General features: G+C 43.5%; 2 protein-coding genes and 1 pseudogene across 2 annotated transcripts; all 3 read left to right on the plus strand.

Moving 5' to 3' along the window:
- Positions 1-2,515: 2,515 nt before the first annotated feature.
- Positions 2,516-5,879, plus strand: LOC122005397 (phosphatidylglycerophosphate phosphatase PTPMT2-like). Its single transcript, XM_042560425.1, has 7 exons — positions 2,516-2,686; positions 2,759-3,079; positions 3,433-3,555; positions 3,833-3,926; positions 4,581-4,663; positions 4,791-4,880; positions 5,102-5,879. The coding sequence occupies exons 2-7, from the start codon at positions 2,888-2,890 to the stop codon at positions 5,612-5,614; spliced, it is 1,095 nt and encodes a 364-aa protein (XP_042416359.1). The 5' UTR covers positions 2,516-2,686; positions 2,759-2,887; the 3' UTR covers positions 5,615-5,879.
- A 3,066-nt stretch (positions 5,880-8,945) lies between these two features.
- On the plus strand, positions 8,946-10,266 carry LOC122005399 (probable 3-hydroxyisobutyrate dehydrogenase-like 1, mitochondrial). Its single transcript, XM_042560427.1, has one exon. It carries the CDS (start codon positions 9,021-9,023, stop codon positions 10,050-10,052), a length of 1,032 nt encoding a protein of 343 aa, XP_042416361.1. The 5' UTR covers positions 8,946-9,020; the 3' UTR covers positions 10,053-10,266.
- A 72-nt stretch (positions 10,267-10,338) lies between these two features.
- Positions 10,339-11,816, plus strand: LOC122004190 (annotated as a pseudogene).
- The last annotated feature ends 586 nt before the right edge of the window (positions 11,817-12,402 follow it).

Consider the following 12,402-nt stretch of genomic DNA (forward strand, 5'->3'; position numbering starts at 1 on the left):
AATAATATAATAATGAAATAAATGAGGAATGAGTACGGAAAACGTACCCTGGCCCAGGGGGGCGCCCTCGGATGGGACGCTACTCTAGTTGTCGCGACCCGGAAGAGCAGATGACTCGGAGTCGGATGTGGAGCTGGGTCTGGTGGCATGGAGCCGAATGCGGCCTGGATCCGGAAGACGATACACAGACTAGGAAGCGAGATCGGCACGCAGGCCGGGACACGAGATCGGCACGCAAGCCGGGACACGAGATCGGTATGCAAGTCGGGACACGAGATCGACACGCAAGCTAGGACACGAGATCGACATGCATGCCGGGACACGAGATCGGCACGCAAGCCGGGACACGAGATCGGCACGCAGACCCGGGATAACAATAGGTCACACGCTGACATACAACAACACATAAAGCTGGAACAAGACAGCGGCACGAAGGCCAGACCACAACGAGAACGGAACACAATCAAATCAGTGACAACGATAATGGTGGCCAGCTCGATGTTAGGGGACCCGCAGAATCCGGATTGAGGTTGCATTTGGCCACCGAAGACCGAGGGAGAGGGAGGTAGCACGGAGGCAGCGTTTGGGCTATCAGCGTGCGGAGGGAGGTTGTGCGGTCGGCCGACGGCCGCCGCTAGTTGCCGCTGGAGGTGGCGGCTGCGCAAGGGCTAGGGGTGGCAGCAGCCTCTCCAAACGCCAAGGAGGAGTGGAGCGTCGAAGGCTTGTCGGCATGAGGAACAAGCACGTGCGTTGTCGGCGAGAGGGGAAGCAGCGAAGCGGTTGTGTTGGCGGCAGCATCACAAGGAGGACGAGAGGCGGAGTCCGGGGGGAAAAGGAGGAGAGGAGCAGTAGCGGCGAATCAACCCAGTGGTAGAGTCACGAAGAGGAGCGGGAGAGGAGAAGAGGTGGCAGTCGACATCGGCGCCGGCGAGGAGGAGAAGGGCAGTAGCAGGTCTCTCCGACGACAACGTCACAAGGGAGAGCAGGCGCGAGAAAGGTTGGCCGGCGTCGAGAGGAAAGGTGGCGGCACGGTGAGGAGAGGGAGAGGAGAAGAGGTGGTGGCTGACGACCGGCGCCGGCGCCGGCGCCGGTGAGAAGCGTGGGAAGGAGGAAGAAAAGCCTCCTCCTCATTCCTGTTGGTGGCGGAAGCCGGGAGAAAAATGTCGCCCCCCCTTGCATGCTAGAGTGCATCCTCTTTTCTCCTCAAGTCCTAACCAATCAAAAGACTCAAATGCCCTCATTCTCCCTCCAATTTCTTCTTTGTCCTTCACCTATATCCACATCAATATATATAAATCATGTTTCAATAATTAAAAATCATATTTCAATCCTGATGGAACTTGCGATTTTGACCGATTTTAAATGGTTTTGACCAGTTTTAATTGATTTTTTTTTATTTTTTCGATTTTAATAGTGGATCGGACAGGATCAAGAGCCGGTTCGCGGTTCAACTGGTCGGACCAGTTGGTCCAGTCCGATTTTCTCAAGACTGTTTGGAACTGAAGGACGCCTCTCATGGTAGGACTGGGAGCCAAGTCACTTACAGTGAGAACTTGTACTCAGAAGCCAGCGATTTGAGCCAGAACAGCAATGACGTCGTTGGAATAGAAAATATTGCAAAAATATCGTTCGAAGCGAGTGGGCCGTCAGCGAGATGATGGTCCACGAGCCATTCGAATGGCATTTGGTTGAACTTTTAGATTTTTACAGTTTGTTTCTATCGAAAGTGATCACTTAATCACACGTAGAAAAGTATTATCTATTGGATTATTGATAATCCAATCCATTAAAGCAAAGCACATGTTCAAGATAACGTACTTTTGGGGTTAAATAATGCGATTTAAATCGTCCTGACGACCGCTATGCCGTATTTAATTGCTTCTTTTTTTGCCATTTATTGCCATCACTATCCGACTTTAAATCTTTAACGCCGCCGGGCGGCTAGCGTGTTTAAACCTAATGCCGATTAATAACATTTAAAAAGGTTTTTTTATACCCGTGATCTACACGCTCAGATGAGAGCGTTTAATGTGCAAAAATGATTTAAACAAATAAATTTAATATTTTATTAATTAATAAATAAGTTTAAATTAATGATCATAAACAAATTTACTATTTACGAACAATCTGAATAAAGAATCAATAAAGTTATTTCCTGAAAAAAAAAAGTGGTACGGTGGAGAAAACAATGCTGACGTCGGATAAAAGTGGGCCCACTTCCAGCAGGAACGATGACGTGGGAATTCCACCGCTGTCACTTTTTTCCACGTGTAGGGCCCGACTCGATGATCTCGAAGCCTCGCACGCTTTTCACCGCAGGATGAAAAAGCAACGGCTCGATGCGATCCGGACGAACTCCAGCTTTGGGGTTCTCGTGTCTATGAGGAATCTCGTACGTTTTCGAAATCTTTATCATCCTGGCCGTCTATTAACTGAACGGTCCGAAGTCAGTCTTGGTCTAACGCACGGTGTCTGGAAAAGCTGACGTGTTCCGCCATCGGGATCACGGGGTTTATATGCGCGTCTCTCCCATTGGCAACTGTGCTTACGCCTCCTGCTTTCTCGTCGGATACCTGTCTCACCGCGTGGAGCAATAGATTGGACGCCGTGTGGAAGTTTGCCTGCCGAGTTGGTGGATTCCGGCCCCCCGAAATCGTTTTCGCCATCCTCGCAGCTCCCGATCGAGGTACCTTTCGTCTGAATCGGTTGATTTGGCTGCATCTAATGCTCTTCTCTTTCCTCCTTGGCGTCCCAAAAGAGGCCTTCCTTCGATCGGCGTTCGATTCGAATGATTAGAGTTTGTCGAGTGTTTTGAGGAGGATTAGTGCTGTGATTAAGCGGCTGCAAAGCGGAATCGACTAGGATTAGTGATTTGTTACAAGGGATTATGATTATGGGAATTATGGAGTTAGGTGAGCGAAGAACGGACGAATGTGGCGGCCGCGAGATCGTGAGTTTTAGGGCCAAGAGAGCTCTTGTGGGAGCGGGAGCACGGATTCTTTTTTATCCTACACTTGTCTACAATGTCCTTAGAAACAAGATCCAAGCTGAGTTTCGATGGTGGGATGAAATCGATCAGGTACGTTTTTTTTCATTTATTATCTCAACTTTCCATTTTTTTAAAGCAATTTGCTGCAACTAGTAGATCCTTTTTCTTTTTCTTTTTCTTTCCCTTTGAGCAATCGGGATAAAAGTCCCAATGGTTCATTTAATGATTCAAGTGACGGGAAACGAAACAAAACTAAATCTTCAGTCAGGATTAGTGCTAGAGAAATGTTATCTTTGGAACGATACCAAATCATGGATGTAAAGATATAAACTACTCGATCTTTCTTTTTTTTCTGGGATTTTGATGTTGGTTGTGTTATATTTAGAGATTTTAACACGCTCAACTTATTAAAAATTCGGTGAATTTGCTCTTTGTGGTGACAGTTTCTATTGCTGGGTGCTGTACCTTTTCCAAACGATGTTCCTCGTCTGAAGAAGCTTGGAGTTCGAGGAGTCATTACCCTAAACGAACCATATGAGACTTTGGTTCCTTCAAACATATACAAGGTACTGTCTGGATATGCACTTAGTATAATTACAATTTATGTTTGATATTTAATACTTTTCGAGCTTACTCTTATATAAACAATTTCTGTTTCCCTTGCATCTTTTTTTTCTGGTGCACTTAAGATTTTATCATTCAGACACAACTGAACTGACGAGGTTATTGTATAATTGTATGTTGCAGCAGAATTTAAGAATTAGCTATTTAGGCCTTGGTTCTAATAGAGCATTTTTTTTTTCTCTTCATTTCTTTGAAATTGACTTTGTCCCTTCCATCCAGGTTCATGGAATCGATCACCTGGTGATTCCTACAAGAGACTACCTTTTTGCTCCTACACCAGTTGATATAAGCCGAGCGGTTGATTTCATCCATAGTAAGTTTTTTCTTTTATTAATACCTATTTGTATAGTAAGGACAACGTAAATGTTTTAATGCAAAATATATCTGACTAGTGTAATGGTCTCTTGTTTATGAGGATTGGTTGCTTACATCAAAGAAGAGATTTTCTTCCTTGTCCAAACATCATGCGAAATAAAAAAAAAAAAATCCTAGAGCATATTAGGCACATCCATGCTCAATGTTTTTTTAGTCGTGGAATATCTGTTTTGTGTTTTGTGGTTTATTTATAATATCTTCAGAGGAAAACATTGAATTGCAAGTTTCAACAATTTACTCGTGTTATTTTCTAGTACACTAACATCTCCTATTGAGAAAAGCAATCACTTCCTTAATATGGTTAAGGCTTGAGTTGGAATGATAAGGTTAACATACTGCTATTAAGCCAGGGCAGATTGCTTTATAACATGCTCTGTTATAAGGCTAGGTCACATTGTTTTTAGAACTAGTTTTAGTTTCTCAGTTCCTGGGTCTTGCTATACCAACTAGCTTGAACAATCCAAAATCAACAATTAAACTAATCCCTATCAACCTATCAAGTCTGGTTTTGGAAACATTGATCACTGCTTGCTATCATGGTTCCATTTCTTCTCTCCATTGAGGAATCATATTAGTGACTTGTATTTTTCAGGGAATGCATCTCACGGGAGAACTACATATGTTCACTGCAAGGCAGGAAGGGGGCGTAGTGCCACCATTGTCCTCTGCTATCTGGTAATTAAATTTAAGGCATATGGCCTCTCTTTTATACATATCAAGTATCTGGCTTGTGAATCAACATAACTAGTTTACTTGTTATAATATGTGAAAATGCGATAAATTCTTTACTGTAACTTTTCAGATTGAATATAAGAATATGACACCCATGGCTGCTCTTGAATATGTGCGCTCTAGAAGGCCTCGTGTCTTGTTGGCTCCTTCTCAGTGGCAGGTATGAAATTAGTTTCAATTTTTTGCATAACTAAATTTATTGTTTTTTTATGATGTATTAAATATCAAAATGGTATATGATCAGTGCATGAATGATTTCTACTTTACAACTTGTTTTTGGAGAGTTCACGCTCCATAATTTTTAGTCCCTATATCTTGATGTGCAATGTATCAATTTAATTGATTTCTTGTCCACTTGTGTTGTTCATAACAATTTACCAGGCTGTTGAAGCTTATAACAAGAACAAGCTGGAGTTCCCTGCGATCCGAAGCCCAAAGCCTAAGCATTTACACACTGCGGATGTTGGAACTATCAGTCTGATGGACTCACCACGTAGTCCCCTCAAAGAAGAATACTTGATAGCTGAGGAAGACCTAGAGGGGTATGAAAAGTTTTTGGATGTATACGAGGACACCACATTATGTCCTTTTGAGGAAGATGGAATTTTGATAACTGACACAGATTTAGAAGGGTGCGAGACCTTTGTGGATGCTTTGGATGAGAGCAATACTTCTTGTTTTTCTGATGATGAAATTTTGATAACTGAGGCAGATCTAGAAGGGTATGAAACCTCTGTGGATGGTTGCAACCAAAACAGCATCTCATCGGATCAGATTAACCAAACCTTGCCAGTGATGAGGAGGCTTTCATGCTTCTTTGCTTCCATCAAGCTGTCTAATAGTGACCTACCAGTTTCTAGCCGACATTCTCACATCCATATAGTTAGTTCGTGATACAACAATCCTATTTGATTTTTCATGTATGTGATAAATCAATAGAAAAGCATGGTCTTCCATAATGGAATCAGTAAAAAGGCCTCAGATGATAATATAGAGAGACTGTCCACCACTCTGATTGAAATTTTTGGTTGACTAGTGTTTTCACTACATTCAATTTTTGTAGTCTCTAAATTTATATATTTGTTTGATGAGGGTTTGCTTTGTATTTCAATTAGTAACTTATACAAGTTTGTAGAAAATACAGTATAAATTGTTAGAAGTCATATCCAAGGATGTTCGACGGTGGCCCTAACCTCCTATATATATTCGGTTGAGAGTCTATTACAAGGTGCAGCTCTGGGGATTCGATTATCTGAGGAACTCACTGAGAACATGTGATAAGTTCCCGGCTCCAAAGGGTCAGTAGTCATGTTAAATTTTTGAGGAGAAAGTTATCAATGAAGGACAAAGAATCAAGAGAAAGATCATTTTATGCATGTTCGACAAGATCATCTCTCTTCGTTCTTGGTTGAACAACTGAGGTTAATAGTTTCTTTACCCTTTCAATGTTAGTCTTAAAAATGCTTCAATGCAATAAAAGTTTGATCAGTAATGAATGTAGTAATGCATAGTGAAGTTAACCTCAACCATGGAGAATTTCGTTAGAATAACATGTTTACTATAGAGATGAAGCTATTTGGAGAAGAATGGCATTGGTACCTACCGCTCAGAAGCAATGATTTTTTAAAATGGATGGTTGATTTAAAAATATTGAATTGATGAATCGACTGCTCTAAGTCTTTTTTAATTTATTCTAGTGATTATTGAAAAAATTTTCTGAAGTTGGAGCGGTTATTCTAGGATTAGTAGGAGTAAGTTGTATATTCAGTGTCAACCAAAAAAAATTCAAAGGGCAAGACCTCTTAGGACATGTTTGTTTGAAAATTATTGTTGATAACGGTTGGAGAAATAATCCCCCAGAAATTGTAAGGAATTAGTCGAATTTAAATAAATAAAATTAAATTCAACTTATTTATTGAAATGACCTGAGTTAATAATCTCAAGCTGATAACGGGGGTTGATTTCTTCCAAGTGCTGAGTGCATATTGGTCGAATAGACAGAGAGGCCGAGCGGGCAATATAGCTGTCCTCGCTGTGTAGCAGATCAGGCTAAGCGACAGAGCGAGCGAACGGTTGGACGGGCATGTAGCAGAGCGGTGGAAGAGGTCAAGTGAATGAGCGAATGGGTAGTCGGACGGGTAGAGAAGTTGAGCGGTCGAGCGAGCAACCGACCAGGTAGAGAGGTCCAGCGAGCGACCAAGTGAGCGAGCGGCCAGTCAGGCAGAGAGGCCGAGCGGGCGACCGAGCAAGCGGCTGAGCGAGTGTTCGGCCGACCAAGTAAAAAAATCGAGCAGTTGGGCGAGTATTCGGCTGACCGGGCAAAAATCGAGCAGTCGGGCGAGCATGCGGCTAGACGAGTGAAGCAGGCAAGTGGCCAGTCGGGCAGAGAAGTCGAGCGATCGAGCGGGCGACCGAGTGAGCAAGTGGCAGGCCGGATAGAGAGGCCAAGCCGGCAAATGGACTAAGGCCTTAGATGGTCGCAGTTTCTTTGAAACAGATTCGCTCCACCTTCGGTTATGCTTCGAGGTTCACTCGGGTTGTCTGTTTCCTAGGATACAACGGTTAACCGTGATTCCCACCAAACACTGATGGTCACGGCGAACTGAGTGGTACTCGACTGCTATCACGGGTACTCCGCTGAACAAGAGTTACACGACAAAGCAGGAGGGGAACGGAGGTGAAAAGCTACTGTTTATTTTTTGTGTCTTGCTCAAGACCATGGTCTCCCTTTATATCGGAGCACCATCTCTTCCCAACATTGAATGGCGAGTAATGGTCATTCAATGCCCAGGGATTAATGATAGCCGGCGACCATCAATGGCCGATCATTACTATCCGGGAGGTTACAAAAACACTAATTAATGCTTCCGTTACCTTTTTGTGTTACCTGCTTGAGCAGCAAAAAGAATTTATATTGGTTGTTCCGCTTGGGCAAATTTTATCTCGATCGGTCTGACATTTGGCACGTACAAGTCGTGCTTGCACACGAGTCAACATGATTCAATGCAATTCAGACCATGGATTTGTATCCCCTACACACCCATGCATGAGAGAGAGCCTCTCCCCATGCATTTGTTCACATCATCAATGTATGTGAATCAATATAATCAACTAATATGTCTTGAAACTCCCAATGTGAGACTAAAGTCTCATTCATAATGGAGAACTTTTTCCTCTTCCACCTCTTCTCTATTCACATATATCCAATAATAGCCCTCACAATCTTAGCTGAGTTGGTAAGTGACAGGTTGATTGTCCCACAAGTAGAGCCCTCAATTTGGGTTGGGTCCGTCTTGTTGGCCCGTCCCACCAAACAATTTAAGTGTGTTGGATTGAAATTTTATTAACCCAAGCCCGTCGTAGGCCGACCCGCCTAGGCCCGCGACTTGCACGGGTCAGCTCACGACGGACTTGGGTCTCAATACATATAAGCTAAGTTTTATGTTAATTTATTATTTACTTTTTATAATTTTAAAATAAAAATAATACTTTTCATCAAATATGTATACTTATTTTGTCCATTTATATTTAAAATATCTATTTCTAAATATATTTGATTGATAAAAAACCTTTTGAAATAAAACATTAAATATATGTTTTTTTAAAATTTTTTTCAAAAAAATTTATGGGCTCACGGGTTGACCCGCTTAACTCACAATCTGTCTTTGATTGAATTAACCCGTAGTGGGATGGATCAATCCATCTGACAGCTCTACACATAAAGTCTTGAGGTCGAATCTCGAGACTGACGGAGCGTAAATCCATATAGCACGTATAAACTCACCTCACCTATCACTTACCTTCTCAACTATCATAATTTATCTTCTTTATATTGATCTTAGGACTAAACTGGTAAAAGGTGACGAGATATTCACCTTTTGTCATATATATTCAATAATAATTTTAATTATTCATCTATCGTTATATTATTTAATCCTATTTAATAATGAAGCATATCCACCGAGTCAAATGTTTTAATTATTTTCGAAGTGTGAAAATTCTACGTGATTTTAAGATTAATAAAAAAAAAAAAAATTATTCATTTGTTTTTTCAAAGTGAGTATTCTAACATATTAATCACTGAATATTCTATTTTCACACATTTAAATTAAATAAAAAAATGATGTGGTAGAAAAATAAAAATAAATAGAGATGTGCAAGCTGATTTGGTCCACAACATATCACAGATCGAGTTTGACGCGTTGGGATTTCTCAGCCGTCCGATCATGATGTCCTTCCCGTGGATCGAGTCAAGTTGGTTCCCCGTAGCTCCGCTCCTACTAGGGTTCCTGCCTGGCCGATGCCCTTCCGCCTCCCGGAGCTCCTCCGCTGTCTGCGCCGCTCGACTGCCGGTCTACGCTGCCATATTTGCAACATGGCCGGACTTCTATCTTCAGATAAAGTCGTAACACCGAGTACTACGCGGATCGGTTGGATCGGGACAGGCGTCATGGGCCGGTCTATGGCCGGTCATCTCCTCTCTGCCGGTTACTCACTGACCGTTTTCAACCGGACCTCCTCTAAGGCCCAGGCCCTGCTGGACCGAGGCGCTAAGCTAGCTGGCTCCCCGGTCGACGTTGCACGCGCCAGTGATGTCGTCTTTCTCATCGTCGGCTATCCCTCCGACGTCCGGCGAGTCGCCCTCGATCCATCTAAAGGAGTTCTTTCTGGCCTGGCTCCTGGCTCCGTCCTCGTTGACATGACCACAAGCGACCCGGCCCTAGCCGCCGAGATCGCCGATGCTGCTCTAGCGGTGTCTTGTGCGGCGGTGGATGCTCCAGTATCGGGCGGCGACCGTGGGGCCCGTACCGGAACTCTCTCCATATTCGCCGGAGGCGACAAGTCCGTCGTCCAGAAGCTTGAGCCGCTGTTCGGTTGTATGGGCACGGTAACCTACATGGGACGACCTGGGCAAGGCCAGAGAACGAAACTTGGGAATCAGATCGCAATCGCATCAACAATGGTGGGGCTGGTGGAAGGGATGGTGTATGCCCACAAGGCTGGGCTCGACGTTGAGAGGTGGATGGACGCAATTTCTACTGGCGCAGCTGGGTCAAAGTCGCTCGACCTATACGGAAAGAGGATCTTGAAGAGGGACATGGAGGCTGGGTTCTACGTACACCACTTCGTGAAGGATCTTGGCATTTGCTTGAAGGAATGCCAGAGCATGGGACTAGCATTGCCAGGTTTGGCGTTAGCGCATCAGCTGTATGTCTCACTCATGGCTCACGGAGAGGGAGAACTAGGGACTCAAGCACTAATTTTGTCCATTGAACGACTCAACAATACCCGTTTGGAAGGAGAGCCAAAGCCAGACACACACTCGGCATGAACTCTGGTTTTGGAGTTAAAATCATTTCCTTGCTTTTAGCCTAATCTTATTCCTTGATATGTGTTTGTTTGAATGCTTATGTGATTCCTGTTTAATAGTTTCGAACAATCTTCCTGTTTCTCTCAATATTATCTGCTGGTTTAGGTGCAATTTATTTGGTAATAATGTTATGTAATTGCACTGTCTTTGAAATGAAGACTATTGTTCCAGTTTTTGTTCCATTTTTACTCAATTCTTTGTTAGGAATATATTTCTGTCTATCACATTTCCTCAACAACCTTATTGGATGGCCCGTCATTGTTACACTGGTGTGACATCGCCTAGCTCGAATTGTCCACCTTCTGCTACTATCTCACAGGTACCTAGCCTTTTCTAAGACCTCTCAGTTCATCTCAATCCCTTCAACCATGAACCAGTGCAACCTCGCCACTTTGGGTCACGAGAAAGCAAGCTACTGCCTTGGGGATAGTGGCGTCTTATGGAAATAGGGACGGAAGCATGTACAAAGGGCACCAGAGGCTGCGGAGAGAGTTCTTGTCAGGGATGAGTAATGCATTGTTAAGAAAGACACCATCGTTGCAGATGAGGAAGATTTAGAGGTCGAGCCAGTTGATGACCCAATGTAGGAGAAGATTAAGAACAGGTACCCAGCTGTCATTGGACAAGGGCCTCTCAGTTTGAGAAACAGAAGAACCAGTACTGGAGTAAAGGATGTGAGTTGGGAAAGAAAGCCAGTTAAAGGTGCTTAGGAACCCCAGTTTGAAAATACGAGGGTTCGTGGATCGAATATGCAGGACAATTTGTGTAGAAACACATGGAAGGAGGTGACTGAATCTTCTTCTGTGCCCAAAATGGTAGGCCAGAGTGTTTATGGTGTTGTCCAGTCCTAGCTGCATTGATGCAGAAAGGAGTTTTACGCTCTTTATGTTCAGTAAGGATTGGACTTGAGTGGAAACAACAAGAAAAAGGACAAGAAAGCAGGGGAGAGAATATTGAAGATAGTGGAGAAGGTAGGCTTGAAAATTGTAGAAGCCTCCAAGCATGACCTCAATATGGTTGTTGATAACAGACCTCATCAAGGATTTGATTCTTGATGCTTCTCCATAGAAAATGGTGAACATAAGAAAATCTCTTCTTTGGCTTGCTCTAGATGAGGTGACAGACTCACAGAACTCGGGGGCCATCATCAGGTCAGCTTATTTCTTTGGAGCAGAAGGGGTGTTCCTATGTGCAAAGAATTCCTTTAAATGCAGTAAGCAAAGGCAGCGCTGGTTCCCTTGAACTGATTGAACTTTTGTCTTGCAAGGAACATGACGCAGTTCGTCATCATCAGCCGAGAATGGTTGGCGAGTTCTTGATGGATCAGTCTCTTCTGAGCCTGTTCCCTTAAGTGAGGTTGAAATTGGGGTGCCTAGAATTCTTGTAAAGGGTAGTGAAGGCAGCACCAGGTCAAGGCTCCTGGTTTAGAGGTCTTCGTACTCAATTAATTAGAATCCCTGGAAGTTCTCCATCAGTTCATTCATCCCACAGGTTCAGGAACATATCATGTACCATTAAGCTAATGCCCTTATTAAATGATAAATCGCTGGATAAGCATGCCAATAATAATGTATCTCTAAATAAAGGTTTTCACTGTTCAGAAATGCGTCTCAGTTCACCGTCTCTGCTCCCGGACCTAACTACCGTTGTCTTTCATGTCTTTTCACTTTGTTCCCTTGTACATCAAAAGACCCCAAGCTCTACTACCCGTCTCGCAAACTTTAGCTGGCTTTTAAAGAACCAGTCAAGCAATGGGATACAGACAGTGTCCCAACGAGCATCCATTCGCCTCCATGAATACCTCAGGGACCCATCCCACCTACCCTCCACCCATTTGCTCACATGCACTTGTTTATTTGTTAGTGTACACTCCAAAGAAGAAGAATAAATCATTTAACGCCCATCATTTTGATAATTATCGCGATGCACTGCACAAATTGATATGATTGCTATTTGCAGGAGACAGAGAGCCTATTTTCCAGCCGGAAGCCACATGTTCGGGTGCCCTTTTTCCTCTCTTTATCATCTTCTTCTCCCACATGCCGGTTGGTAACCGGAGACGGTGGTTTTTTTTTTTTTTTTTTTTTTTTTTTTTGGCAATTTACCATTTATTATCAATCTTCGTACGCGTGTGGGGTTCTCGGCCGACGGGAGACACATGTCTTCCCACGTGCGACGACGTCCCACTTCGAGTCCTCGATGTGACAGTCCCGGCCATGGCATCCGACGGCCACCTCCTGACGATCTCTGCAGAATGGACGGTTAATGTTCATCGAGAAATCTCGGCTTTTAACGGTTACAAAAAAAATTT

Source organism: Zingiber officinale, chromosome 7B (genome assembly GCF_018446385.1).
Source record: "Zingiber officinale cultivar Zhangliang chromosome 7B, Zo_v1.1, whole genome shotgun sequence".
Taxonomy (NCBI): domain Eukaryota; kingdom Viridiplantae; phylum Streptophyta; class Magnoliopsida; order Zingiberales; family Zingiberaceae; genus Zingiber; species Zingiber officinale.

Coding starts and splice junctions, on each gene's coding strand:
- LOC122005397 (XM_042560425.1), top strand. CDS start 2,888: ATGATTATGGGAATTATGGAGTTAGGTGAGCGAAGAACGGACGAATGT. Junction 3,556..3,832: donor TTCCTTCAAACATATACAAG/GTACTGTCTGGA, acceptor CCTTCCATCCAG/GTTCATGGAATCGATCACCT. Junction 4,664..4,790: donor CCATTGTCCTCTGCTATCTG/GTAATTAAATTT, acceptor GTAACTTTTCAG/ATTGAATATAAGAATATGAC.
- LOC122005399 (XM_042560427.1), top strand. CDS start 9,021: ATGCCCTTCCGCCTCCCGGAGCTCCTCCGCTGTCTGCGCCGCTCGACT.